Source organism: Rhinopithecus roxellana, chromosome 5 (genome assembly GCF_007565055.1).
Source record: "Rhinopithecus roxellana isolate Shanxi Qingling chromosome 5, ASM756505v1, whole genome shotgun sequence".
In the NCBI taxonomy this organism is placed as follows: Eukaryota; Metazoa; Chordata; class Mammalia; order Primates; family Cercopithecidae; genus Rhinopithecus; species Rhinopithecus roxellana.
In genome coordinates this window covers 50,879,511-50,903,945 of record NC_044553.1, presented here as the reverse complement: position 1 = coordinate 50,903,945, position 24,435 = coordinate 50,879,511, and the positions used below count along the sequence as shown (strand labels likewise).

The 24,435-nt window shown below is 38.7% G+C and overlaps 1 protein-coding gene across 2 annotated transcripts in view; it reads left to right on the top strand.

Moving 5' to 3' along the window:
- The window catches only part of AKAP6 (A-kinase anchoring protein 6), a 653,085-nt gene extending 630,120 nt beyond the window's left edge, over positions 1-22,965 (top strand). For both annotated transcript variants that reach the window (XM_030931392.1, XM_030931393.1), the window contains 2 exons: positions 10,355-13,768; positions 18,782-22,965. In XM_030931392.1, the coding sequence (XP_030787252.1) occupies positions 10,355-13,726 (3,372 nt within the window). In that variant the 3' untranslated portion in view covers positions 13,727-13,768; positions 18,782-22,965. The remainder of the gene's footprint in view (positions 1-10,354; positions 13,769-18,781) is intronic.
- Positions 22,966-24,435: the final 1,470 nt, after the last annotated feature.

Here is a 24,435-nt window from a genome sequence, read left to right as displayed (position 1 = left end):
CTTTTAAAGCGTGCTGTGGAATGGGATATTGGTGTTGAGCAGGGTAAGGGTGATTAGGTTTTAATGAGATGGTAAGGGGTGCATGATCGGCAGCATCAGTCTTCAGCTGCTAAGCCAAGCAGATCTGGGAAGGAGTCAGTCAGAAAGTCTTGGGCTAGAGCTTTAGGGGCTCTAGGAGTGGCTGCTGGGTGAGCTGGGCAGTATGATTTCCATTGGGTCCCTGCACAGATGGGACATGGCTTGGGAGGAATCCCGGGCTGTGAGCAGTCCTTTGCCCAGTGGCCAGATTTCCGGCACTTGAAGCAAGTTCCTGGGGGAGGAGGTCCTGGAGGAACCCCTGGCAGCTGCGGTTCAGGTATTTGGAAGTTCTTGCGCACTGCAGATGTGGCTGGGGTTTGTCTCACAGTGGAGGCAAGGAATTGCAACTCAGAAACACATTGCTACTTGGCTGCCTTTCCTCTTATTATTATACACATTGAAGGCAAGTTTAATTAAGTCCTGTTTTGGGGTTTGAGGGCCGGAATTTAATTTTTGGAGTTTTATTTAATGTCAGGAGTGGATTGGGTAATAAAATGTATGTTGAGAATAAGACGGCCTTCTGGCCCTTCTGGGTCTAGGGCGGTAAAGCATCTAAGGGTTGTTGCCAGATGGGCCGTGGACTGGGCTGGATTTTTATATTTGATGAAAAAGAGTCTAAATGCTAACTGATTTGGGAGAGGATAAAGGAAAAAGGAGCATTAACCTTGATTATGCCTTTAGCTCCAGCCACCTTTTATTTAAGAGGGAATTGCTGGGCAGGTCGGGGAGGGCTAGTCGTGGAATGAAACTGTAAACCAAACCAGACCCGGTGTGAGGAGGGGAGGTGACAAAAGGATTATAGGGTTGGGGAGCGGAGGCTGAGGACAAATTGGGACTTAGCTCGGCCTGGCCAGGAGCAGCCTGGGGAGGAGGGGATAGGTCAGAGGGGTCCGTAGAAAAGAAAGATTCAAAAGACTCAGAGATGCTTGGGATTGGGACTGAAGGGACAGGTGGGAGGGAAAGAAGGAAGATTTGGGATGAGTTGCAATGGGAACAGAGACTAGGGAGAGACCAATGTGTAAAAGTGCCTGGACGTCAGGGACCTCAGACCATTTGGCCATTTGCCCATTTTATGACAAGAATTATCTAGGTCTTGTAGGATGGAGAAATTGAAAGTGCCATTTTCTGGCCATTTAGAGTCATTATCAAGTTTGTATTGGGGCCAGGCAAAATTGCACAAGAAAATGAGGCTTTTAGGTTTTAGGTCAAGCGAGAGTGGAAAGGTTTTGAGTTCTTGAGAACACAGGCTAAGGGAGAAGAAGGAGGAATGGAGGGTGGAAGGTTGCCCATAGTGAAGGAGGCAAGTTTAAAGAGAAGGGTAGAGACACGGAGAGAAGGGGTGGGGGGTGCTTGCCCCCCAGGAAAGTGGAGAAGGGGCAGAGACATGGAGAAAAGGGATGAGGGGTGCTTGCCCCCCAGAAAAGCGGTGCTTGCCGCTAAGGGTGAAGGACCAAGGCAGGCGTCCCCACGTGGTCAGACACCTCTGAAACGTGGGTGAATAATCAGGCAGGCGTCCCCGCGTGGTCAGACACCTCTGAAACGTGGGTGAATAATCAGGCAGGCGTCCCCACGTGGTCAGACACCTCTGAAACGTGGGTGAATAATCAGGCAGGCGTCCCCGCGTGATTAAACACCAAGGAAAGACTGTCTTCCTGAGTCCGTGACCGGTGCCAGAGTTTTGGGTTCATGGAAAAAACGCGTCTCCTTTGTCTCTACCAGAAAAGGAAAGGAATGGAAATTCAGAGGCCTGACACCCACAACGCTTCCTTAGGTTATTCTAACCATAACTTGTTAGAATTGCTGTGAGAGCTCAAGGAAACACTTTACTTACATTTACCAGTTTATTTAAAGATACAACTCAGGAAAAGCCAGATGTAAAAGAAATGCACAGAGTAAGGGGGTGGGCAAAGCTTCCACATTTCTCCAGGTACACTACCCACCTAGCATCTCCAGGTGTTCTGCAACCTAGAAGCTCATCAAATCTCTTTGTTCAAGAGTAGTTACAGTTTTCATCTCTAGCCCTACCCCTCCCTTTTCCAGAGGTCCTTAGGTGGAGCAGAAAGTTCCAGCCCTCTAATCACTTGGTCTTTCTGGTGACCACCCCCAACCTGAGGCTATCTCAGGACCCTGCCCTAAATTTTCTCATTAGCATAAACTCAGTTGTGATCAAAAGGGGCCATTATGAATAACAAAAGGTATTCTATCACTTAGGAAATTCCAAGGGCTTTAGGGGCTCTATGCCAGAGAACTGGGACAAAGGCCAAATATATTTCCTATTATACCATAGCTTCTTAATCAAAATAGCACTTAGATGGGCAGCCCCTCCAGGGAAACTGAAGTTACAGTAAGAAAAGGAAGAAAAGAAACCTTTATTTTTTTTTGTATTGCTCTTTCTTCTTGGCAGTCCTTCCTACAACTTCACAATCACCATGTTTATAGAACATTCAAGGTCTTTGCAACTTATTCTTCACACATAAAATCAAATTCAAAAGTGATAGGTTTTTTGTTTTTTGTTTTTTTTGTTTTTGCCTGGGGTGGTTGTTACAAGAACTGAGATGGGCTACTGTGCTTTGAGGTAGAGGTATTAGAACAATTGAAGAGTTTCCTGTACATTCTGTGGTTTCTCCGCTTCTGTTCTCCTTCCAAGACTGCTGCTAGGACAAACAAGGTGTTGAATGGTACCTGATAGGGCCACACTCCTAATTTCAACTCAAATTTTACCAGAGAACCTGGACTTTTTCAGGCTACTTTCTAGCACATCCTGTACTTGTTTCCTCATGCACTGGCCCCTAGCACCTGCCATCTCTAAGGTTACAAATGATTTTCTTTTTGTTTATTCAGTGGCTTTTCCTTAATTCACATAAATTTAAGCATTTTAAAGTGAGCAGTTCTGTGGTGTTTAGAACATTCACCATGTTGTGCAATCACCACTTCTACTTCCAAACGTTATCATCACTCCAAAAGGAAACCCCAGGCCTGTAAAACAGTTGCATCCCATTCCTCCCTCCGCACCCCCAGGCCCTGGCAACTACCAGTCTCATTCATCTCTGCAGATTTACCTATTCTGGATATTTTATATAAATGGAATCATATAATATATGACTTTATTATGTCTGGCTTCTCTCATGAAACATGTTTTTGAGGATGTTAGCTTTTATAACTGAGAGTTTGCACCAGTTTGAAAGTCAGGGATTTTCCAGCTGATTTTGCCACAGCATAGTTTACCCTCAGAACCTTTCTTCAGATCCCCAGATCCCTTCAACAGTTCATGAGACAACAGGCAAGTCTTTTTACTTTTTTCCTTCAGATCACTCAGTAAATTTATCCTTTCTTACTTTTTTATTTTTTAGAGATAGGGTCTCACTGTGTCATCCAGGCTGGAATGCAGTGGTGCAATCATAGCTCACTGCAGCTTTGAGCTCCTGCGCTCAAGCAGTCCTCCCGCCTCAGCCTTACAAGTAGATGGGACTACAGGCATGTGCCACCATGCCTGGGCAATCAGTAATCATTTTTTAAGAATCTGCTTTATGCCAGGCACTATTTTAAGTACTGAGGCTCTAGTGGAGACAGGACAGTCAGAGCCCCTGTCCTCATGAAGTTTATTTATAGGAAGAAAACCCCTGCTTCCCATTGTTGGACTCCCTTTTGTCCCTGATCCCTTTTGAGAACAAAGGCAATTTTTACTGTTATAAAACTTACTTTAAAACAACATCTAATGGATTTTTCATTTTCAACTCTTTCAGAATTATCTGTGTAGTCAAGACTAGGAAATGTGTCCATGTCAGTACTCATTTTAGTGAGATTTGTGAGATGACTTTGGATTTGATTTGTCTGTTTTGAGTTTCTGATCAGCTTTGTTATTGAAAAAGAGCATTCACTAGAACAGTTTTTGATCATTAGTGTGAGATAGACTTTCAAAGCGTTTTCTGAGCTGAGACAAGTTACTTTAACTTTATTGTCAATCTGATAGATAGTGAGCAGGATTTGATTGCTCTAATGTGTCACTTGTGATAGAATTTCACAGACAATGCACTTGCCTTTTTTAAAAAAAAGGTTATTTTCAGGAAATAGAAAGTCCTTGAGCTATGCCTTGCTGAGGACTGGGCAAATGTCTTTTCTCATTTGGTTATCTTTATGGGATAAGTCCAGCTAGGATATGAAAAAACAAATGTATCACCTCATTTATAGTGCAGTAGAGGTGAGTAAGGGGCCTAATCAGTGTTTCTTTTTTTTTTTTTTTTTTTTTTGAGACAGAATCTCGCTCTGTCGCCCAGTCTGGAGTGCAGTGGCACAATCTTGACTCACTGCAAGCTCCACCTCCCAGGTTCACACCATTCTCCTGTCTCAGCCTCCTGAGTAGCTGGGACTACAGGCACCCGCCACCACGCCTGGCTAATTTTTTGTATTTTAGTAGAGATGGGGTTTCACGGTGTTAACCAGGATGGTCTCGATCTCCTGACCTCGTGATCCACTCGCCTTGGCCTCCCAAAGTATCAATGTTTCTTTCATTGACTCTTTGGTCATACCAAAGACATTAGTAAACCAACCTCCAGTCTTAAACACTGTTACGGTTATTTAGGATTCAGCCTTACTATCCTCTCCTCACTTCAGCAGAGGGAATATATGCTGATAGCTGCCAGTCATTGCACCCCTACTATGTACCAGGCTCTCCCCATAGGACTTTACATACATTTTAGTAATTTAAAGCTCCCAACAATCTATAAGGTAGATACAATGTACTGTAATTGTCCCAGATAAACAAACGATGGAACTGAGGCATATAGAAGTTAAATAACTTGTCCAGGATCACACAGCTAACATATGGGAGAGCTGATCCAGGATTCAAACCCAAACCTGTATGAGTACCTCCTCCAGTTGCAAAATGGCTGATAAACATGGAACATTATTCTTTTTATCCTCATTTTTATTTTCTTCTGTATTTTTTTCTTGCTAACTCTAAATCCATTCTCTGCTCAATAAGAGGCAGAGTATTACAAACTCAGAGTTCCCTTAAAAGTTATCTTTCCATTTTCAGAGATGGAAGCACCTGTATGGCATTGTTCTTATATGGTTTGTTTGTTTGTTTGTTTGTTTGTTTGTTTGGAGACAGGGTATTGCTCTATTGCCCAGGCTGGTGTGCAGTGGCATGATCATGGCTCACTGCAGCATTCAACTCCTGGCCTCAAGTAATCCTCTGCCTCAGCCTCCAGAGCAGCTATGACAACAGGCACATGCCACCATGCCTGGCTAATTTTTAAAAATTTTTACATTGAGACAGTGTCTCACTATGTTTCCCAGACTGGTCTCAAACTCCTGGGCTCAAGCGATCCTCCTGCCTCAGCCTCTCAAAGTGCTAGAATTATAAGCAGGAGCCACTGTACCTGCCCTGCTTTTGTTTTTGTTTTTATAAAATTTCTACCTAAGTCTAATTTAGGAAGATAATTATGTAACTAATGCTCAGACACATTGGTTGTAGGTTCAGGGTTGAGGGGTACCAAAAAAAGCAGAGTAAATATATGAACGTTGGCATTTCCCCTAGTTTAAATTGATTTATCTATCTGGAGCTATATGTTATCTTCTTCCACCTTTCCATCACCCCCTCAAACCTGTGTGTTCTGCTTTTTCACCCTGGGGTAAATGTATACATCTTTATTCAATTACAGTTACTGCTGTTTATGTTGTTGTCACTTTTATGTGTTTGTATGTTATTGTTGTGTCCTACTTTCCTCCAGATAAATCTCTCCTTTCTGATTTTTGCATGTGGTGCTGCCCCATAAATTCCTGGATCTAGAATAAACAGGGAGACACATATTACAAGACCTCCTTAATGGTTCTGCGCATTCTGAGTACCAGAAGTTTAACTGTAACATTCAGTTCATCCTAGTCTTTTTGAGATCTTTTGAAAAAAATCTTTCAAAAGACGCAACTTTTTAAAGGAAATTAAAGGTATCCAGAGGCAGCTATATCAGTTCTTTATTAGGTTATTGTTTTGTAGACTGTCAAGTTCCTTTATCTTTACTCTTTAGCTAAATACCACCATTTAAGCTAAAATTTTAAGAAAATCCTGGAAATGCAATCATGGGAGACTTAACTCAATTAAAGCCATATACATGCAGAGGGTGTTAATTGAGATGTGTATTACCTGCCACAATTGGAATCTTGGTTCTTTCTTCTTTTTTGTCGTCATCATCATCATTTCTCCAGCTACTTTTATTACTTTCTCTGTATATGTTGTGCTAATGTAAATAAAATGCTTCTAAGTACAAAAATAATGAAATAAACTAGCATTATTTAATTCCATTTGTTTCTTGAGCAGATCTGTATAGGTAGGAGTGTGTGTGTGTGTGTGTGTGTGTGTGTAATTATTTATATAATGCCTTGGTTTGGGCCAAAATTCTGTACCCATGCAGCAACTTTATGAATAGAAGACCCTTGCATGAATTAATTCATAATTATTTCTGGAATTGCAGGCTCTCTTTTGGAACCTCATTTACTACTTCCTATCCATTTGGTCTCATTCAAATACTCTTAGATTTTGTCTAAATTCACTTAGATTTATCACTATAGCAAAGACAGAAACATTGTGCCTTTGAAAAAAAAGTACCAAATAGTTCCTCTGGGAAAACAGCAACAACAAAAACAAACGTTTGATTAGCTTGAGGATTATTGGTTATGTTGGGCTATCATCAAAGAGAGCATTCAACCAAATAATTTTCCCATCAGTTACATCTTTGTATATGCAAATCTTTTTTTCCGAAAGAGAACTTTTTTAGTTATATAAATATTCTAATGTCTCTCTTGGAAACTTTTCCCACTTTCTTGCCCCAGGGGTATATTTTATGGTTGAAGTTAAATCCTGAGGAAATGGAGATTTTATTGAAAATATTGACAGAATTTAATCCACAACAGGAAGGGAGTGAGTGAGGGCAGAGTGAGTAGAACTTCTTTAATATGAAAAAAATTTAAAGTCTAAAGAGAATGATTTTCTAATGAATCCTGTCAGATATTTCCTGGAATTGACATACAAAAAAATTTCAGAAATCACAATAAATATAAGAGGTTTATAAGAGGAGAGAGTTGAGAAAAGAACAATATTACATCCAAAAGTTTAATCTTTTCCTATGGAAACTTTCCACTCCAACTACAGCTATTTGTCAGTGTTCCTTCCCCACCACACACACACAGATACCAAAATCCTCAGATGCCCATGTCCCTGATATAAAATGGTTTATTATTTGCATATAATCTATGGTCATCCTCTTTACTTTAAATCATCTCTAGATTACTTATAGTAGTTCATACAATGCCTGTATATCACTTGACACAGGGAAAATTTAAGTTTTTCTTTCTGTAACTGAAATTTTTTTTACAAATATATTTGATCTGCAGTTGGTTGAATTCGTGAATTTGGAACCCATGGATATGGAGGGCCAACTATACTTTATTGAGCAGAGGAATTTTTTCCTTTAGGTGCTGCTATAAGCTTTATAGTTTCTTAGGCTTGAATTCGTAAAGCCATAAAGGCAGCATTTGGTCAGAAAACGACTGTGTCATGGAAGATGAGTCTGAGTTGCAGACGTCACTTGGGCTTAGCTCCCAGCCCATCCAGATGGCACAATTCCCACTTCTCCATGTGAGCCCCTAGGTTTGGGATCCTTGTGGAAAATCTGTGCTGCTAAATGTTAAAGTCAACCACCAAGTTACAAAAAGACCTCCTTTGAAAGACTGATTCAATTATTTATCAGCACTCTCAGAGTACAGTGTCAGGCACGATAATATTTGAAATTAATATACTATTTGATCAGACTGATTGATTGTTCCTACAGCTGAAGATTTTAACATTCATTAGCCATACTAACCGGTCATTAGTACTTCCTTTATCAGCAAGCAAAGAGTAAACAGAAACTCTAATAAAAATTCATCACAGTGAATGTACTCCATACCTAAGCCACTATGATGATTACTGGGTACTAGATTAACCGCTGTAACATTGGCAGTGGGAAAGATTTCTCTTAGAAAATTTAAAAATATCCCTTAATTAATGTTTACCTTGTAACTGGACTCTTAAACTTAAGTAGGCTATACAGATAATCTCTTACATACCCAGTATAGTAAAGTGCGAATGGGTATTTTATACTTAATGTATTTGTGTGGTACCCTTTAACTATTAGTTTCAGGAAGGATTGAGGGCTTCTTTGGAAAGTTTTGCTAATGTGCTGCAGGTGAAGCTTTTTCCCCACTACTGAGGAATAAAAGCATCATGGGCTGTTTTTCAACCAGTTAAAATAATTCTGACATTAATACAAATATGCTAGCCTGTTATGCTGTGTGATACCTCTCTCTTTCTACCATGTCGTGAATCCCTTGTGGTTTTAATAGCAAATTGGAAGGTATGATGTGAAGAAGAGAATGAAGCAGACAGAGCAAACCCTTTATGAATTGACTCAAGACCACACTAGAGCGATTCTGCATGTATTAAGAATTACAGCTACTGGCTGGATGTGGTGGCTCACACGTATAATCTCAGCACTTTGGAAGGCCGAGGTGGGAGGATCACTTGAATCCAGGAGTTCAAGACCAGCCTGGGCAACATAGTCACACCCTATCTCTACAAAAAATAAAAATTAGCCAGGTGTGGTGGCACACACCTGTAGTCTCAGCTACTTGGGAGGCTAAGGTGGTTTGAGCCTGGGAGGTTGAGACTGCAGTGAGCCATGATTACACTACTGCACTCCAGCCTGAGCTACAGAGCAAGACTGTGTCAAAAAAAAAAAAAATATATATATATATATATATATATATATATATATATATATACATATATATATATATATATATATATATACATATATATATCTCCACCTAATACTGCCTGCCTCCTCAGCACTTCGCAAGTACTAGCTTATTTAATACTCAGAGTGATCTCAAAAAATTGATAATGCTATCCCCATTTTAAGGGGAATGAGACTGTTGCTCAGAAACGTTAAGCAACTTGCCCAAGGTCATGCATATGGTAAGCAGCAAAGTCAGCCCTTCAACCAGTCTGCAAGTTCTAGTGCCATACTCATCTGCTTGGCTACCCTGCATAAGCATAAGCTGAACTTAGAAGTTCTGTTTGTGTTTCTGTCTGTAGGTGAGCCCATCAAGGCCTGCATTTTATATATATATATATAAAACATCTTATCTTTCTTGGCTCTAGCATGAATTCAGACAGCTGGAGAGCAAGTAAGGACAGTGAAGGAATTTGAACAGAGTCCAGGAGTCCAGTCAGCTACTCTGTCCCAGAATATGTCAGGCTCTATCTAAACAGAGGCAGAGCCAAGAAGTCCAAGGAAACATCAAGGGTCCCAAGTGGGCAGGCAGAGGGCAGCATAAGGGAATCTGGGCTACTTCATCCTGGGGTGGTCAGGAAAGTCTTCACATAATTATTCTGGGGCTGGTGTGGGCTGGAGTGAGAGGTTCCTGTCTATAAGAAATGGGGGCAGGACTAACAGTAGTGAGCCAAGTTAACAAGGACCAAAGTGAAATCTCTGTCACAGAGAGAGACTGGAAAAGAAAGGAGCTGAGAGAACTTTGACTAAGAAATTGCCCTGGAGCATTCAGGGTCTAGGAAGATACAGGTAAGGGAAACAGTCAAGTGTTGCTAATCTTATGTCTGCTTGGGAGCAGCGCCACGATCTGAAAAGACAGATCCCTGAACAGGAACACAGAGGAAGGGGTACACAGTCATGTGCCTCTGGCCCATGAAATGCTGTACATGGTAGCTACAACTCTAAGTCCCCAGGCAAAAGCTGCTTAAAATGGAGAACCCATGAATAGAGGCAAGAAGGAGTTTGCCATGTATGGCTGCAGATAGTATTCTACTGTGGACTCCAGAACTAAAATAGGATCAGTGTGAATGTACCTTAGGAGATGTCATAGGCTGTACTCTTTTTACCTTCATTCACCTGATAGTTTTCACTCTATCCAAGATTAAAAATGTAGATAAATCAATAGGAAATGGCTAATTCCATAAATTACAATTTGACAATAATAATCATACATTTTAGTCTATGTTGTTGCCTTCAGTAACAAATTACTATTGATCAAAAAGCCTATGTCAGTAAATTTTGGGTGTTATTTCAGAGAGGATTAGAGTTGATAATTAGGCTATCTTTCAAGTCCATGCTTGGGGCAGTTTTCTTTCCTGAGTCTTCCAAGAGATTTTCAGTGGATAAAATTTTCATGCTTGTGTTCCCTAATTCTTTTCCTTTCTTTTTTTCTTTCTCTCACACAGGAGACTTTGAATGTGATTGATCCTGGCTTGATGGACCTAAACGGGATGAGTGAGGATGCCCTGGAATGGGATGAAATGGACATAAGTAACAAGTTAATTAGTCTGAATGAGGAATCAAATGACCTTGATCAAGAACCCCAACCTGTCATCCCTTCCTTGAAGCTTGGAGAGACAAGTAATGAGGACCCTGGTTATGACGAGGAGGCTGATAACCATGGGGGATCTCAGTATGCCTCAAATATTACTGCCCCCTCCAGTCCACACATTTACCAAGTGTACAGCCTACACAATGTTGAACTCTATGAAGACAACCACATGCCATTTCTGAAAAACAATCCAAAGGTCACTGGCATGACACAGCCTAATGTTTTAACTAAGAGTCTCAGTAAAGACTCTTCATTTTCATCTACCAAATCTTTGCCAGATCTTCTAGGCGGTTCCAATTTGGTAAAGCCCTGCGCATGTCACGGAGGAGACATGAGCCAGAATTCAGGCAGTGAGAGTGGAATTGTCAGTGAAGGAGACACAGAAACCACTACCAACTCTGAAATGTGCTTGCTCAATGCAGTGGATGGGTCCCCAAGTAACCTTGAAACTGAACATCTGGACCCACAAATGGGAGACACAGTTAATGTGTTAAAGCAAAAATTTAAAGACGAGGGGGAATGCATTAAGCTTCCAAATAGCTCTCAGTTGTCCATTTCACCAGTGGGTTGTGTAAATGGAAAAGTTGGAGATTTAAACAGTGTTACCAAACATACCCCTGATTGTTTGGGAGAAGAATTACAAGGAAAACATGATGTGTTTACATTTTATGATTACTCATACCTCCAAGGCTCAAAACTCAAATTACCAATGATAATGAAACAGTCACAAAGCGAAAAAGCACATGTGGAGGATCCCCTGCTTCGTGGTTTTTATTTTGATAAAAAATCATGCAAATCTAAACATCAGACTACAGAGTTACAACCAGATGTACCTCCCCATGAAAGGATTTTGGCAAGTGCATCTCATGAAATGGATCGCATTTCATATAAAAGTGGCAATATAGAAAAGACATTCACTGGCATGCAGAATGCCAAACAGCTCTCCCTTTTATCTCGTAGTTCATCTATTGAGTCCCTTTCTCCAGGGGGTGATTTATTTGGATTGGGCATCTTTAAAAATGGCAGTGACAGCCTCCAGCGAAGTACTTCTTTAGAAAGTTGGTTGACATCCTATAAAAGCAATGAAGATCTTTTTAGCTGTCACAGCTCTGGGGATATAAGCGTGAGCAGTGGCTCAGTTGGTGAACTAAGTAAAAGAACATTAGATCTCCTGAATCGTTTGGAGAATATCCAGAGCCCCTCAGAGCAAAAGATAAAGCGAAGTGTTTCTGATATCACTCTTCAAAGCACTTCCCAAAAGATGTCTTTTACTGGGCAAATGTCATTGGACATAGCATCTTCTATCAATGAAGACTCAGCGGCATCTCTAACAGAACTTAGCAGCAGTGACGAGCTCTCTCTTTGCTCAGAGGATATTGTGTTACACAAAAACAAGATCCCGGAATCGAATGCATCATTCAGGAAGCGTCTGACTCGTTCAGTGGCTGATGAAAGCGATGTCAATGTCAGCATGATTGTTAATGTCTCTTGCACCTCTGCTTGCACTGATGATGAAGATGACAGTGACCTGCTCTCCAGCTCTACCCTTACCTTGACTGAAGAAGAGCTGTGCATCAAAGATGAGGATGACGACTCCAGTATTGCAACAGATGATGAAATTTATGAAGACTGCAACTTGATGTCAGGGCTAGACTATATAAAGAATGAATTACAGACATGGATTAGGCCAAAATTGTCTTTGACAAGAGAGAAGAAAAGGTGCAATGTCAGTGATGAGATGAAGGGCAGTAAAGATGTGAGTAGCAGTGAGATGACCAATCCCTCTGATACTCTGAATATTGAGGCCCTTCTAAATGGCTCTGTAAAACATGTCTCTGAAAATAATGGAAACAGTAAGAATTCATCTCATACCCATGAGTTAGGGACAAAGGGTGAAAATAAGAAAACTATTTTCAAAGTTAATAAAGATCCATATGTGGCTGACATGGAAAATGGCAATATTGAAGGTATTCCAGAAAGGCAAAAGGACAAATTGAATGGGACTTCAAAGGTGTCAGAAAATCTTGCTTCAAATGGGAAGGAGATTTCAGAGAGTGAGCATTGTAAGTGTAAAGCACTTATGGATAGTTTAGGTGATTCAAATACTGCTGGCAAGAAATTTGTTTCCCAAGATGTTAGACATCTTCCGAAGAAATGTCCAAGTCACCACCATTTTGAAAATCAAAGCACTGCTTCTACCCCCACTGAGAAGTCATTCTCAGAACTGGCTTTAGAAACCAGGGTTAACAACAGACAAGACTCTGATGCGCCGAAATCATCTGATGATGCACCGAGTATGGCTGGAAAATCTGCTGGCTGTTGCCTAGCACTTGAACAAAACGGAACAGAGGAAAATGCTTCTATCAGCGACATTTCCTGTTGCAACTGTGAGCCAGATGTTTTCCATCAAAAAGATGCCGAAGATTGTTCCGTACACAACTTTGTTAAGGAAATCATTGACATGGCTTCAACAGCCCTAAAAAGTAAATCTCAACCTGAAAACGAAGTGGCTGCTCCTACTTCATTAACTCAAATCAAGGAGAAAGTGTTGGAGCATTCTCACCGGCCCATCCAGCTGAGAAAAGGGGACTTTTATTCATACTTATCTCTCTCATCTCATGACAGTGATTGTGGGGAGGTCACCAATTACATAGAAGAGAAAAGCAGCACTCCATTGCCACTAGACACTACCGACTCGGGCTTAGATGACAAGGAAGACATTGAATGCTTCTTTGAGGCCTGTGTTGAGGGTGACTCTGATGGAGAGGAGCCTTGTTTCTCTAGTGCTCCTCCAAATGAATCTGCAGTTCCCAGCGAAGCTGCAATGCCACTACAAGTAACAGCATGTTCTTCTGAGTTTGGTGATAGTTCTCTTTTAGCTGATGATGCAGATACAGTGGCTCTTTCAAGTCCTTCCTCTCAGGAAAAAGCTGAGGCTGGAAAGGAAGTGAATGGTTTGCCCCAAACTTCCAATGGCTGTGCAGAAAACTTAGAGTTTACTCCTTTAAAGCTTGACAGTGAAAAGGAAAGTTCAGAAAAAACAGGTGAATCTGGAATGCCAGAAGAACAAAACGCTGCTTCAGCCAAATCTAAAGTTCAAGACTTCTCCTTGAAGGCGAATCAGCCAACAGACAAGGCTGCATTGCATCCCAGCCCCAAAACTTTAACCTGTGAAGAAAATCTTCTAAACCTTCATGAAGAACGACATAGAAATATGCATAGGTAGAATGTACCCCCTCCCCAAGCATGAAAATCATCTCACTGAAAGGTACGTATAGTCCTCGTGCCATATATGTATTTAAAATATTGAGTTCAGGTCAGCAAAACCATGGTAAGAGAAAAGGCTAGTCAGAATGACCAATTATGGCAGACAGTTATCTAAATAAGACATTTAGATAGAAGAAATGCTCCCAACAATGAAAGTAACTGTGAAGCAAAAGAAAAAACAAAACAAAACAAAAAAACAGGGAAAATTGACATTCTTAGTGACATTATCTTTATTACATCATTCTGGCAAGAATACAAAATTTGAGGAAGTAGTTGAACAATTTAAGGCCTCAAATTCTTCCATTGAGGGAGAATGAAAAGGTTATCCAAATCGCAATTATACTCCATGATCAAAATTCACGCACAGTAACAATACCCTCCACTTCAGCTTCTTGCACAGAGAGCTGTCCCTTCTCTTCAGTGCTTGGAGATGAACAATGATTAGGCTAAAGGCTGCATCTCCTGATTTGGCCCTTGCTTTTATGCTTCTGTCTAATGTAACTATCATCACATTTGCTTCCCCAGTGGAAGACTGTGCTGTCACAACTCCTAATCATGGCCATGTCTAAGGATTCAAACAGGAGGGGAAAGTTGGTTTTAAAGAAGAGGCTCTTATTTATCCACACACAGATTGAGAACAGGCGCAGAAAGCAAATGCAGAAAGAATACATGACAAGTTAATGGCATTTTCATAAAAACAGAATTTTTGAATTTTGCCTGAAGGTGACAGGCTGATTTCCATCACATTTTTTAAGAAAGTCATTCCGCTCTTCGTATTTAATAAGACAGCTATTGATCAATAATTCCAGGGTGATGATGTGTCTCTAAAAGTGACACAAAGATTCTGTTATTTCCCATTTCTAAGCCCCAGTGATGAATATGCTTTCTCAATCAAGTTTAAAGAAGAAAATTTGAGCTTTCAAATGTGAGAGTCATATTTCACCCAAGTATGAGGTACCTAATGCCACCTCCACCCCCCACTCCAGAAGCTTAATGCCGTCACCTAAACTTGTGCTATAGGAAATGAATTACAGAAGCAATCTACCCTAATTTGTTAACTTATTCAAATAACAGTTATTATACTTAACTATGCTAAAGATTATCTTTTTTGTGGCAGATTGTTTATTTTTTGATGAGCCTAATTACTGATTTTCTAAAAGTAATTTACATTTATTACAAATACATCTTTTAAAATGTGACAGATAAATGTTGTTCCCATAATGTATTATGAAAAAAGTTACTATTTAAAAACACATTATTTAATTTGAAAGATGAATGGCAAACATCATTATTTTTTTCCTGCAACACCTGTGCCCTAAGCTTATTAAAATGTGTGATTCTGTGTAGAGCTGCTAGAAATGGGGACTAAGGGGGGCATCTATACCATATATACCCTAAAAATAAACTCAGTATGCAAAATTGAAGAAAGGCCTCCCACTTACTAATATAGCTCAACTAATTTTCTGAGTTTCAGACTCTATTTACAATTGGCTGCAAGTGAGAACAAAAGTAGGAGAGAGAGAAATGTATTTTCTGTGAAACATGTCCACCCTATAATCACATTCTCCATCAGTATGCAGTAAAACTGACCATTAAGGGAGAGTAACTGCAGTTCCATAAGCTGCTTCAAAACAAGTTCTATTAGAACCGATTGTACTGCTGGCCCTGCCAACCTCCGCAGAAGGGCTGGTAGAGCCTGGCTGATTTTGTTTTCTGAAAGGGGATAAAGGCTTGAAAGCAACACCACTCTGAGCATGACATCATGTGACTGTGACCCTCAAGTCACCAGTCATGCTGAGATCTGGAGCTCCAGAAGCTCTGGCACTGGAGAAGCCTTTGCGATGCACTCTCCCTTTTTTGATCCTCTGGGAATTTCTTCTCTCTCTTACATAGAATTGAAATGAAATGTAAATGATGAGCAGCTCCATCTTTAGACTTGGAGGAAGTGAATGTGCTGATGGATCTCTGTAACCCTCACATTTTACAAGCAGGGACAGTGTAAAACTAGCAGCCAGCCCGCCTGCCAGTCAGCAATATTTTTTGTTAAGCCCCGTTGATGCCTGGCCTTATCTCGGGCAAAGGGAGAAACAGCCAGATTTTACTTCTGCAGAACTCACATCGCCCCCAAGTGACTTGTTATAGGCCTAGAGCTATTTAAATAGCCATATTTACTGGTCCTATTCAGGATTTTTTTTTTTTTTTCAGTATCATGTGGACAAAACATCCGGATGCCTGAATTTTTTACCAGACATTAGTATTGGATAACTGAATATAAATAGTCACATGTTGTTAAAATACTATCAGCCAGAACAAGTTATTTAATCTCAAAATGTTGACATGCCTTCAGTATTTAATGTCAACAATACATAGTAAAATTGTTTGACAAATATGAGGTTTCCTGTCTGCAAGAGTCTAATTGTTGTCATTGTTCTTTCTACAAGTTCAGAAAAAGCAAAGGAAAAAGCTGTGCTTTTTAAAGTCATTTGAAAACCATCCGTTGTGAGGCTCTTTTTATCAGGACAGTAAAATTCACCAAATTCCATTTGCTGTTTTTTTTTTTTTTTCCAGAACTAAGTTTTCAGATGATGAAAAGATTATAATGCCATCCAGAAGAGATATAACTTAGAATAGCAGATAGAGTTTGCATCAGTAACAAAAAATGTTTTTCAAAGGTTTTTTATTTACTGTGTTCCAATTAAAAACGCACTGCAACTGCTTGAGAAGTTTTAACATGATCTAGCAGTATGCATTTGCACTGATTTCCAGGCATACTGCTGTGCTTTTCACTATTTTCATTTATGTGTCATGTTTCTATAAAAATACAGAGGTCAGTTACAGCAGATCACATCAAAGAAAAGGTAACTGGAAAGATCCAGATCTTTCTGCCTAATTTGGAGGAAGCACATAATGTATGTCTGTAGTGCCTCCTAGGACCTGCCTAAGAGATGTACTTTGCACTAATCTTTTTGCTGTATTCTGACAGTTATTTCTTCATAATCCTCATCATAAGCCTCTGATCTTTGATGAATGGTTTAACCCTAAACTTCAGGCTGGATAAATCCCATGGTATAAAAATTTAACTCATCATATGCGGCCAGTGTGTGCCTTTTCTTTTCCTTTTGGTCTGCTCTAGTGATTTGGAGTTTTGTTTTACTATGTGTGTGTAAGAGTGTGGTGTTTTGGGGGGTGGGGTGAGGAGGTGTATTTACTTACAGTGCAGATATTTCCTTTAGAACTTTTTAGCTTTATTGCCTTTCCTACTTTATTGGTCTGTAAATGTGATAGTTGGTGGTCAGTAGATTTTAGATTTTAGGCAATTACTTGTATTTGTACATGCTCAAGTACACACATAAAGAGTTTTAAATCCTGCTGCTCAGATTTTACAAGCTGAGAAAGCTGTAAGAACATTTGTTTCTCATGTACACAGCACAATTCCCATTCTGTTCATTGGATTGACATTAAGTGCTTAATATTTTCCAAAGCTGGTCAACCAGGTTTAAGAAACTACCTTTGGTGATTGTGTGTGAATTTTTCACTAGACAATACAGGTATAATCTTATCAAACTTACCTTTAAAATAACTTTAATAAACCAAGGTTTTGCTGAATGTGAAGTGTCTTTAAATTATCTGGCACTTCTGAATAACTAGCCCTGCTATGCTAAATAACAAAGATGTTATTGTGCATCACCTGTCACCTATCTAACACACACACACACACACACACACACACACACACACACACACACAAAACCCCAGATCTGTGCCTCAGCCAATTTGGCCTGCCCATTTCCAAGTGGGCCAAGTTGAAAGAATTGATTATCCAGAGAGAATTTAAATGCCAGCATTTAGTAAGACCAGATTTGCCTCACCTAAGGATTCCCTACTCTGTGGCCAGATTTCAAATGAGTCATGTCCTCAGCATTTGAACAATGCACCAGGCTTTCTTATATTACTGCATTATTTTACTATACCAAATTTCATCCCATCTGTTTCTGTCTACCCCTGTTCTTTATCTAATTTTTCGTCTTTCCCCAACTCCCCATGGCTCCAGTCAAACGACTTTTTGTTAAGGTTTTTCTGGCTCTTAACACAAGTTGAAAGATTGTAGAAAAACAGAGAGCAAGACAAAGACAATATTTCGTTCTTGAGGGACAGTAAAACAACCTGATATGAGACATCAGAACTCAGTTTAAGCCCATACAAGCAGAAGCCTGCTTTCTTTGAGAGCTGGTCAGGGGACTTACAATAATTGCATCCTGCATTGCCTAAACTTGATATTTAGGTGTTCCTCACATTTGACCAGTTGCTTTTAGCCATTTAGAAATAGGCAGAACGGATCGAGTTTGGAACAAATTTATATCATAGCCATGAGATGTACAAATATAATTGAATCCATCTCGTTTCCACAATGCTGTATGTACCTTAAATGAAATGCATTACTATTTGAGGTAGAAGCCCCAGTTATATCTTTTTTTAGGCTGAAACACTTCGGATAATCACAATGTTATGAATCTTTCACCACTATACATTAGTGGAATTGTTTGATATCATACATAAAATCACTGCAGGAAGGGTTAAGCCTGAGAGCCTATCAGTTCCCAGTCTGTGGAATCATTGTACATTGTAAATACTTTGCTGCATCACTTGGCATCAGCGGCCTCACATTTTCATATTGGTTTGAAGCTATTTTGATGTTCCAAACTGAGTTCACAGGCAAAAGAGTGGATGAGATCCACAGAAAAGGTCAAACTTGATGATTTTTCTTGTTTTCTTTGAAACCGTATCTTTTAAAAAAAAAATCAGTGTGTTTTTCACATCTACACTGAGACTTTTTTTGTCAGTAATGTGAAGCTTGGGCTATTAAAATTATTTATATTTTATGTATCTTTTTATTTCAGAACATTAGCAAGTAGTCCCACAATTGCAGCCTTCAATGGTTCCTCAAAGGGCTTGGTTTTGCTGATGAAAAATACATTTCTGAAACCTTTTCTTGTCACTTTTTTGTTTCTTGTAGATACGCCTGGCTGCAACTCAGGGGTGGCCTCATCCTCCCGCCCTGGGCTGGTCTCTGGTTCCATCACGTTTGTCACTGCCGTTTATTACATTGACTTCTCCCAAGATGAATCTTCCTTCCAAATGTGTTTTCTCCACACGAGCCTTGTGATCTGAATGTGTGCGCTGGTTCTCTTTAGGTGATCGTCTTTGAAGTTCAGCAAAGCTGCTTGTTCTCCCATGGATTCCTGTCCCAAGCTACCTCTACCAACCCTCTCTCTCCAGCTAGACTTTTCTGTTTGCCTCCTCCCCTCCCTTCTGCTCTTTAAAGTTCTGCAGTTCACCAACTGGTGGTCCATTAAATTCTCCTGTCTAGAATGACCCCCCACCAGTACTTGACCAATTTCATGTTTCAATCTGGATTTTTTAAAATGGTATGATGACTGTGTTTATTGAAAGAGTTTTACCTAAAAAGCTAACATTTGAATTGATTGCAGCATAGAGAAGAAACACTGGTCCTTCTTTCAAAATTAAGCAACTATTAAAAGCGCCATTTTATTTATTTCATTTAAAAAATAATCTATGCAGCATTTCAAGAAACAACCATATGATGTTGTATATTATAAACTGGTGACATTCTACTATTGAATTATGTACAACATTTTCATTTTTTATGCTTCTTGAGGTGGTAATGAGAAAAAAGTTTTTTAAAAAAGTGTGCCTTGCTGTATTTCTTATACCATTTATTAAAAAGCTGCTTTCACGGTAAAATTATGTTGGTTTGAAAGGAGGAAATAGCAAGGTTAAGATGTGTGAATAATTTATGTATATATGTATAACCAAGTGCAAACACTGATGTGTAACGACAGTATAAAATGCTTTCATGTTTGTGATGTCTAGTGATGTGGAAAATATAAGCCTTAAATCCATTAGATTGCATGGTAATTAAAATTGGCATAATAAACACAGATTATTGGGGGAAAAGGAAAATTAGTGATCTCTTCTACTATGTTCTTTACCAAATTGTTGCATCTGGTTCTGAAAAAGCATAGCATGTAGCAGCTTCCAAACATATTCATATCGCTTAAGAGGCTTAACATTACCTAAACTAGAGACTAGACATAAAGCCTTCAGTTTTCAAAATCTTTCTGGTCACTATAAGGATCTTGGAACAGCAAATGATTACATGTCAGTTCCCCTAAACCAATAAAAATTTATACTAGATTTTTTATTTCTACTTATCATTAATGATTTGGTGTTGGATTTCAGGATACCTTGTATGTCTTAATTTATTTTAAATATTTATTTTGAATGAGTTTGATAGAAAACTGGTAGAAAAGTATAGAAAATTTGACTATTATTTATAGATTTCAGGTATATTTATATGTGTAAAAGAAATTGACAAAGATATAGTCCATCTGGCCTTTACTGACTCCTGTTAAATGCAGTTTTAAATTTATATCATAACACCTACTTAAGTGCCTGACACAGTAGGTATTCAATAAAAATTTACTGAATTAAAGAATTAAATTAGGTGACATGGTGACATCTGTCCCTTTATTTTGACACTAAAACATGGACACAACTAGAAAAGGGTACAATGCAATATAAAATCACAATAGATAATATGTATCAAATTTCAAAAACGTAAAGCATGTTGTGGGTTCACGTAGTCACAGGAATGACAATCGTTTATTTAACAGATAGTTCAGAAACACTTTTTGTCTGCAAGGCACTATTCTAGATCCAGAAGATGCAATGTGGAACAAACAGACAAAGCCCTGCCCGCAGAAGGCTCTCCTACATTAGGGACAAGTGAACATACAAATGACATGAAGTATTTGTTGCAGAGCTGAGGAAAAGAGCAAAGGTAGTGATAGAGGCACAATGAGAGAAGCAGCAGTGGGGACAAGGAGGAAAAAAAGGGCTTGGAGAGAGGGGAAAGTTAGTGGAATATGCATGAAACTTTATTGCAGGGGTAATAGGAGAAAAATTAAATTAGGAGGACTTAATGAAAGGTCTTTTAAAACGGTAACTTGGAGCTTTTGTATGTAAAATGCTAGGTAATAAGGACACTTTGTAGAGGCTGTTTTGCACCTGATTTTATTTATCATTAGTGCCACACCAAGAATATTTAAACGATGCTTATCTGTAATTCTACCACTTTAATAACTATTTGTATTTTTATGCCCCTTCTAATCTTTTTCGTACATATTTCTAAATGGATACATTATTTTAGGCTTTTTAATAGGTAGTAATTTGTTCAAAAGGGGTTTTAGCCAGATATCTAGTTGCAGTGTTCAAGAAGATTTAGGGGAAAGACATTAGAGATAACTGTCTAGTTAGGGGGCAGCTGGAGAATATAAGCTAAGTTTTCCATAACAGAGTACACAAAGTATAGCGGCCCAGGATGTAAAGAAAGAACAAATCCTAGAGTCTTTGAAATTCCTAGGGGTATTCTAGACCTCTGTTGGGATATGGTATTATTTTACATATTGAGACAACGTAAATTTTCTTTGGGTAGTAACTAATGTCAAGTCTACATCTACTGGTAAAATATTCAAAGAACAAACTGACAGTGATGTTCTACCTACTTGTTACATGCTCATGGAAGACTGTGCAGTATTGAAAGTATTTGTTAATTATCTGCTTAGTATTAACACTAAATTTGTAGAATGACTTTCAGGTTTGTTGAACAATGCCTTTTCAGGTTGGAAGAGGAAAAATAGCCTCAATCTCCCACCCCATGTAGGCACTCCCCAATTACCCTTAGAAAATGATCACACCAACTCTGCCTACACACTTCCAGCGATAGTGGTTCATTGTCTGTTAAGGCAAACTGTTCCACTGTCGGACATATCTCTTTGTTAGAAAGTTATTTCTTAGGTTGCTAAAATCTGCCTAGTACCCCACTACCCTACATTTAATTTTGCTCACTGGTCCCAGTTCTGTCTTATGGAGCAGCCCAGAGTATCTTTTCTCCCTCTTTCTCATGGCAACCTTGGAGATAATCGAGGCCAGCTACTCATCATCTCCCAACCACTGTTCCCTTAGCTGCCCTTCATATGTCATGGTTTTCAGATCCATTCCAACCTGACTGAATGTTAACAGACAGAATTCTTGAAATTAAGGAACTGTCTTCATCATCATACATGTAGAAAAGAATCTGAATATTTAAGTGCTAAGTTTTCTCTAGAAATATATTTAAGATATGTTTATTCTATTATTGTAAATTTCAACCAATAAATAAATAAGAATCCATGACTTCCTTCAGTGGCCCAGTCCAGTGCCTAAGTCATCTTGAATCTTTTCCTTATATCAAATACAAACCAAACCTGTTTCCTTATAAAGTAGGGCACTCCCTCCGTTTATTCATTTATTCAACCATTCAGTGAACATTTATTAAATGGCTACCTATGTGAGGCACTATGTTTGGCATTAGGTCTATAAAGGCAACTAACACATGATATCTGTCTCCAAAGATTTACAGTTTTTCTTCTGAAAGTGCCTTTTGCGTCCTTGAATAGAGTGATTATGACTTTTCTCTAAATTAAATGATGACCTCATTTACTTTGTTTCTGATGAAGTTTCTCTACATTTAAGAAAATCTAGTGAGCAAAACAGTATATAAAATCATCTGGATCTGACTACCAGAAAAAGTAAGGTGGTTTAAATTACAGAAGGAAAAATATTTTTTAGATTTCTGGTCACTGAATAAATATGCATTTTATACAACAACAGAACAGTCTAAATTTAGGGCTTCTGGAAACCTGAGTTTGATGATTTTGTTGTGTTTGGTTCATCCGGACTAGGTTTTACCCATTCTATAATTCCTAGGAACAAACCAGATGAAAATATCAAACAATGAAATGATCCAGGTTTTTCTTATAAGTCAATTTGCTTTAGCTTCTAAAAGAAGTTGAAAATTTTTAGAATTTTAAAGAAAAAATAACTTTTCAAATGTCATATAATTCTTATATTTTAAATATAAATTGAACCAACTAAATTGACTGCTATATTTTTTCTACATTTTCTTTTTTCAATTTTCATTTTGAAAAACTTCAGACCTATGTAAAAGTCGAGAGTAGAACAAAGATACTTGGTACTCATCACTCAGGTTCATTTATTGTTAATATTTCACCATATTTACATCATCTCTCTGTATACACACACTTTTTTTGTATGATTAAATCATTTGAAATTAAATTGTAGAGTATGATACTTCATCTGCAAATACTTCACTATGTGTTAACTGAGAACATGGGCATTCTTCTACAAGTCTACAATACCATCTTCCCACTCAAGAAATGTAACATTGACTGGGCGTGGTGGCTCACGCCTGTAATCCCAGCACTTTGGGAGGCCGAGGCGTATGGATCACCTGAGGTCAGGAGTTGGAGATCAGCCTGGTCAACATGGTGAAACCCCATCTCTATTAAAAATACAAAAATTAGCCAGGCATGGTAGCTGTAATCCCAGCTACTTGGGAGGCTGAGGCAGGAGAATCGCTTGAAGCCGAGAGGCAGAGGTTGCAGTGAGCTGAGATTGCACCACTGCACTCCAGCCTGGCCAAGAAGAGTGAAACTTTGTCTCAAAAAAATGTAATATTAATACAGTAATATCTGATAGTTTATATTCATATTTCTCTAAAAACCCAAATTATGTCCTCTTCTAGTTGTTTTTGTTTTAATCCAGGATTCAGACAAAGATCACATACTGCTTTTAGTTTCCAAGTCTTTTTTGGTTTTTAAATCTTGAATAGTTTCCCTGTGCTTTTATTCTGTTTTCCTTTGGGCTTTTGTAACATTGACAGTTCTGAAGAGTCCAGGCCAGTTTTGCAGAATGATCGACAATCTTGATGGGTCTAGTTGTTTTCTCATTATTAAACTCAGGGTAAACTTTTTTTGTCAAGTAAATACATAGGTTGGCTTTCTTTAATGAAGATTGATTGAATAACTGACATTCCTGATATGTTTTAAAGTTCACAACTTACTCTTTCAGTCCATGCTTCATCCATCTAAGGCGAGGGTCAACAAACTGTGGCACATGGGCCAAATTCAGCCCACTGCCTGTTCTGGTTTGACCTGTTAGCTTCGAACAATTTTTACATTTTTAAGTAGTTAAAAAAACAAAAGAATACTTCATGACATGTGAAAATCCTATGAAATTTAAATGCTGGTGTCCATGTATAAAGTTTTATTAGAACACATCCACGCACATTTGTTTCCATATTGTCCATGGATGCTTTGACACTATACAAAGTTATGTAGTTGCAACAAAAGCCATATGGCCTGCAAAACCTAGAACATTTACTATCTGGATTATTACAGAAAGTTGTGTGATCCCTGGTCTATGATATTCTAAATTATGACACATTTTCTTAGGATAGATTTCCATTTGCAAATTCAATGTAATACATAAACACCTGCAATAGTTGTGTTTTTTTTTCTTTTTACTGCCTAGATTTTATTGCATTCTTAACTTGTTTCATATTACCTTAAAAAATAAAGTGCACTTAAAGATTATTTCACATCCACAGTTTGTTTAAGGATTTAAATTTACTTCACTATTACTGCCTGGCTTTGATTGGTTTAGAGGGTTAGTCAATTACAGACTAAATAATTAGTTCAATAAAAACTATCAGAAAAATTGACACAACTTAAACTCACTTCCATG